This window comes from Ammospiza caudacuta, chromosome 3, assembly GCF_027887145.1.
Source record: "Ammospiza caudacuta isolate bAmmCau1 chromosome 3, bAmmCau1.pri, whole genome shotgun sequence".
NCBI lineage: Eukaryota > Metazoa > Chordata > Aves > Passeriformes > Passerellidae > Ammospiza > Ammospiza caudacuta.
The window spans coordinates 5,815,143-5,821,142 of record NC_080595.1 but is presented as its reverse complement, the minus strand read 5'-3'; the positions used below and the strand labels follow the sequence as shown (position 1 = coordinate 5,821,142).

General features: G+C 51.8%; 1 protein-coding gene across 1 annotated transcript in view; it reads right to left on the bottom strand.

Annotated features, from left to right (window-relative positions):
• Nucleotides 1-775: 775 nt before the first annotated feature.
• The window catches only part of TTBK1 (tau tubulin kinase 1), a 93,972-nt gene continuing 88,747 nt past the window's right edge, over nucleotides 776-6,000 (bottom strand). The window contains exons 14-15 of the mRNA XM_058802758.1: nucleotides 1,981-3,581; nucleotides 776-1,202 (exon numbers count right to left, since the gene is read on the bottom strand). Of these exons, the coding sequence (XP_058658741.1) occupies nucleotides 776-1,202; nucleotides 1,981-3,581 (2,028 nt within the window). The remainder of the gene's footprint in view (nucleotides 1,203-1,980; nucleotides 3,582-6,000) is intronic.

Sequence of the window (6,000 nt, the reverse complement as noted above, 5' to 3'; positions counted from 1 at the left end):
CTCCTGATTTCCCAGCAAGCTGCCAACACATCCCTACTTCCACCTAAGCACCCACCACACAGGCATGTGCTGAAACAGCAGCAGTGTCTGAGAAGCAATGCCAGACAGCCTCCTCTGTGGGACACACTGGAGCAGGCGGGAGCATCTAGCACGACCTGCCTGTCTCCCAATTCCCAACTGTAGAGACACCTCTGGAAAGGAGAGTAGAGCCCTCCCCTCCTTACCCCTCCTCTTATCTCAGCACACAAGGATGCATCCATCCTTCTTGAATAAGCTAGTGGCAATCCCTTGCTAACACAGATGGTGGGAGGCAAGCCAGCACTCAGGGAGATGGCAGAGACCAAGGCTGGTGTTTCCCCAGCAAGGAGAAAGGAAGGAGCTGCCTGAAGGACAGGAGCCTTCCTCTTTTAGCAGGCCTTGCTCTTGTCACCTCTGCTCCTCCTTCCACAGCTGGAGTCGGTGTTGAGGACTGGTATTGCAAACGGGGAGGAGGATCCCTGGGCAGGGAGGCAGGTCAGGCACTGGGCAGGCTGGGTGCTGTGCGTTAGCAAGCGTGAGCTGCGGGCTGGGGGGTCTCCCTTGGAAAGGCTCCATGGCTCAGAGGCTGCCAGGCCCCTGGGAGCTGATTGCAGTGTGGGGTGAGAGTGCGTGAAGCATTCAAGTACAGCTACTGCTATACACTCGTGGGTCCAGCATGGAAGGCTGTGCTGCAGCATCTCAAGTGTATACTATATGCAGAAGTTACCCAGTCTGCTGGGCTCGCAGAGGAAGGTCATTATCTGGCAGCTGCCTTACTTTCCAGGGACACCTGCTTTCCTTTGGTTGCTGGACTTTGAGTCTGGGTTTTTCCTCTTTGTCGTTTTTTGGCCACGCCAGGAGACGGCAGGGAATCTCCTGTAGGCCCCGGGGCCTGAGCTGAGGGCTGAGGTCGGGGGGAAGGAGGAACGCGCTGAGGAGCAGTCCCTGGTTTGTGCTGCCGGCAGGGAGAAGGACTTTCCCTCCGAGGCAGCAGCTGGCTTCTGGGGGATGTACTGGGGTTCCTGGAAGGAAGGACGGGGCTCCGGGGGGATGCACCACTGGGCCTCTGCGAGCTGCTCCGTGCAGGAAGGGAACTGGAGCTCGGTGACGAAGGAAGCCGACTTTGTACCTGGGTTGTTCGGCCCTCGGATGGGACACTTCCAGCTGGTCTCTGTGTCTGAAGCCTGCAGAGAAGAAGACAGCGAGAAGAGGGAGTATGAAGGGGAATTTTGCAAGGGACTCTTGGGCTCCTGGCAAGATTGGCATGAATGTTGCCAGGCAATTACAAGGAGTCTCCAGCACCAGGATGGGAGAACCTATGCTGTGAACAAGATGGGGCACCAGTTTGAACACCATCCTGTAACTCAGTGTAGTTAACTGCTAAGTGTTTGCCTTGATGCTCCAGCATTCTCTGAGTCAACATGCAGGCATGGTATGTGGGACTTCTTAACATGCAGAATGGATGCAGCAACCTCTTCCAAGGCAGGACATACAATTTGGGAATGTGGGCATGAGTTAGATTGCACCAGTTGGCCTCTGATGGTAACTATGATGGAAGATAAACCAACTGAGGCAATCCCAGCTGGTAGCATCGCTGCCCGTGCAGCTCTAATCACAATAGTCAGGCCAGGAGGCCAGGTCTCCTGCAGAGTCATGGCCGTGCTGCCAAATGGAGAGCTCAACACCAGGGGCATCTGCTATTACCAGACCAAGTGAAAGGGCTTGTAAAAGGAAAGGTCTCAAAGCCAGGGCAAGCAAAGAGAGGCTTCAAAAAAAGAAGACAGAGAGGTGAGTATTTCACATAGATGAGGGCTGAAATGTGGGCTGAAATGACTGTAGGAAACAAGGATGGACTATGCATTCAAGCTGAGTAAAGGATGAAGTCATGGGAGGTGAGCAAAGCCCTGGCTGTGTCTCCTCAACAAGCCCAGCTCTTTGCATTTCTCACCATTTTGGCCTTACCTGCAGGCGGCGGCTGCATCCTGTGGGGAGCTGCCCAGCCCTGCCACTGTAGCAGCCACGGAGCTCTCCGGCCTCGCCACCTCCAGCGGTGTTTTCACCGGCACGATGGGACGAGGAATTCTGCTCCTTGTGCTTATGGCTCTCTCTTCCCTCCCCAGCAGCACAGCCTTCCTCTCTCCCTTCCGTGGGATGGAGTCATCGGAGTCGTGGGTGTCCTCCTCGGAGCCGGTGGCTGACAGGGTTTCGGAGGCCCGGCGCCGCTCGTCGCTGGAGGAGGCCGAGGAGGAGGCCCCTGAGGCCAGCCGCAGGAGGCGGCTCTGCCTCTTCTCCATCACCAGGCGAGCCAGGTCAGGTTGCTTTGCCCTCTTATAAAGCCTTTCTTTGGCTGAAAGTGAAGTTGAAAGGTCTGAGCCAGTGTCCTCCTCAGAGAACAAAATGGGTATCCGGCTCCTGTACCGCGAGCCCAGCGGCCTCCTGGGGCCTGGCTGTGGCGCCTCCAGGACGGTCTCTGCTCGCTTCAGGTGCTCTGTCACTGGTGCTGCCTTTTCCAGGCCAGGCTCCCTTGTAGCCACCTTGGCAGGCTCTTCCAAGTCCAGCGAGAGCACCGCTTTGCCAGAGGGCTCTGGCTTTTCCTCGGGAAGCTTTGGCACGCCGTTGGGAAGGGCCGGCTGCTCCCCCACGGTCTCTGAGGTGGTTTCCACATGGTTGGCCGACAGCGCGCAGCTCTCCGTCTCTGCCCCTTCCAGCCCGGAGTGAATGCTGCCATTCTCCACCAGCACCAGGTTGTCCTCCAGCTCCTCCTCGACGATGACCTCCTCGAACTGCCCCGGGGGGCCGTGCTCCTCGTGCCGCATCAGCTGCCCGCTGGAGGACATCACGTTCAGGTGGGTCTTCTCAGCGATGTGAACAAACGTGCGCTCCACTTTGGTGAACGGGGAGGAGGCTGTAGCCACTGCCACGGGGGGCTTTGGTTCTGATTTGAGGACTGAGGACAGGGTGCCTGGCTCAGACACATCCAGCTGGCTCCCCATGGGCTGTGGCCGCTCGCTCTGAGGTGTCAGTGCAGCAAGAGTGCCCAGATCGACTTCTGGAGGTAACTCTGCAGCCACTGGAGACTTCTTCAGATCACCTGGTGAAAACAGCACTAATGTTTTTGAGCCTTCCTCCAGCTCCAGGTCCCCATCAGCGGTGGATGCTCGACCTTTGGAGCCCTTCTGGTCATCAGCCAGGAGCGTGGATGGTGCGCACTCCTGGCTGCGCTCCGTGCTCTTCTGACTCAGGTCGCTGCTGGAATCACTGTGCATGTCAATCTCATTGCCCTCCTCCTCCTCCTCCCCCTCATCCTGCTCATCTTCCTCCTCCTCATAGTCTTCCTCCTCTTCTTCCTCCTCCTCCTCTTTTCCATTCATTTCCAGATAAGGTTCCAGAGGTTTGCAAGGAGCAGTCAAGACAATATTTGAAAAATCAACTTTCTTTATCCGCTGGGATAACTTAGGCTTTTCCCAGTAGTTGCACATATCTTTTCTGAAGTCTTGGTAAGGCAAACTTAAAGGGACCGCCTTGGGCAGGCCATTTATTTCAAATGACTTCAGCATGTATGCCTACAGGAAGACAAGTGTGACAAAAGGAGAGGGTGAGTTAGCATTCAAACAGCAGCATTGACACAGAACACATCAGGACCAACAGCAGCAGGAAGAATCCATGGAAAGCATCTAATCCATCTCATGGCTCCAAAATACATGCCTGAGCAGTCATCACTCCATCATTTGACTCATACAAACCTTAGAGAGATTCACAGGTACTTATCAATGAAGGAAACAAAACATGCCTAAGAAGTTCCTTTGTCAGCAGTCTTTATCCCAGACCTAAAAGAACCATTTTCAAGCAATTCCTCAGGATTTTTTCACATTTCCCAATCTCCTTCAGTGTTTATGTATTTATTTCAGTATTTATATATTTACATAGTCACTCCTTCCTTACTGGAACCACTTAGCAACTCGCTTTTATGCCCAGTGAACTGAAGGGGCACCTCTGGGCTAGATAAATTTCCTGATCACTTTCCATTAGCATCCACCATTGCCCCTGGGGCAGTAACACTTGTAGTGCTACTGTGTTCCCCTGGTGCACCATCCACTCCCCCTTCTGCTCCCACATCCCTGTAGCAACTCCTCATTCTGTCTCCTGCAGGATTCTGCTTCCACTGAAATCATCAGCCAGTCATGAAAGCTGGCACACAAAGTGTCATCATCAGGCCCTGGGGTGTCCAAGCAGGAGAAGTGAAGGGCACACAGGACAGGTGGTGGTGGGGGCACTGTTCCTCCAGCCTGCGGCAGTAGCAGACTGTGAAATGATTGCAAATGATCCTACAGAAAAACAGGAGCTCACACACACATGCACACACTTGACCAAACAAGGCCAAAATAAATAGGAAATGCCTGTCAAGCATGGCCTAATTAACAATCAGCTGCAAATGAAAATCCCATCAGCACCGCTCTGCAGAGTGGATTTTAAACCAAATCATCTACAGCGCAATTCTGTTAGGGCTTGCAAACTGTGACCTCTCCATAAAATCAACTCAATAATGCATCACATGTTACCCTTGAAAAGTCCTGACCATCAACTGCAGGGCTCCAAACATCTGCGTTTTCCAGTGGCATTTGACACTGCCAGAGGATATTTAGGCTACACAACTAAACATGCACCCACTTAACCATGTGAGCTCCAGAGCTGCTCACAGCTACCACATTCACATGGCCATGGGAATGGATCCTTTTGTCTCTGCTGGGGAGAAAAAGCCCTCAGTGGCTTTTCAGTCCAATGGCACAATTAAAAATGGTGCTGAAAAGTGTACTATTTTTATGCTCCTGTACAACAGAGACATTTCAAATAGGTTGGTGGGCAGCACCAAGCTGTTCTGAGTGGTGGTAAGTTGTTATTCAGTTAATATTTATTTTTATATCTTATAATTTAAAACACAGGCTGGTTTTGGCAATACCACTGGAATCCAAAGCTGCTCCTCTTCTTTCATTGAAGCTGAAGCCTGGCCCTGAAGATGGCTCTGTATTAGCCTGGTTTTGGCCTTCACTGACCCACTCTACCTTTTGTATCAGGACGGCAGACGTGGAACTTGGATTGGTAAGAGGCACTTACTGCCCTTTGCTGGGCCATATCCAGCTGAGTTTTTAGTACTTCAAGGATGGAAATCTCACAACCTCTTTGGGACCCTCTCCTAGAGTTTGAGGCTCTTCATGGTGAAAAAGTTGGGAGGTTTAGGATCTAATTCCTATATCTAGCCTTCCTTTCATGAAACTTTCGTCCATGACATCTCATCCTTCCATTGTGCGCCTCTGAGAAGAGTATGGAATCTCCCTCCATCAGGCAATTCAAAGAAGAAAAAGGATGCCACAACCAATCCTGGTTTTAAGGAAGAACAGACCCAGATCTCTCAGCCTCTCCTCATGTCAGATGTTTCTAGTTCCTGGTCATCCTGGCAGCCCTCTGTCAGGTTCACTCTCCTGTGAGCAGGAACTATGCCATGAGCTAAGGCAGCCACATTTTCCTGCCTGTATGACCTCAGATTTCCACTCCTGACTCCTCTTGACTTGTTGGTCACTTGTCCAGGAATGCCTGTGGCATTACATGGGTCTGAGCATGTGTTTACCACAAAGTCTGCATGTTTCCCCTCTTTAACACTCTGTCCCTAAATAAAACTTGTCTTAGATTATTCACTAAGGTTGAAGTGCTTGTGAGTGTTGCCCAAACAAATATTTTAGGACTCTACCTACTTTCTGGTCAAACCCAGAAACTGCCAGGTAGAACCCTGCAGAGTTTCTTAACAGAAGGCAACTGGGTTGCCAGAGATAGAAATAAAATCTGAAAGAATGTGGGAGAGTTCAGGGTCTGCAAAACTTACCAATCTATTAAAAACATCAATACCACTGCCCTCTCCCAAGTTCATGCATGTAAAGGAATGCCCCCTACCAACAGTAGCACTCAATGAGGACTGGGTGGTGACAGATT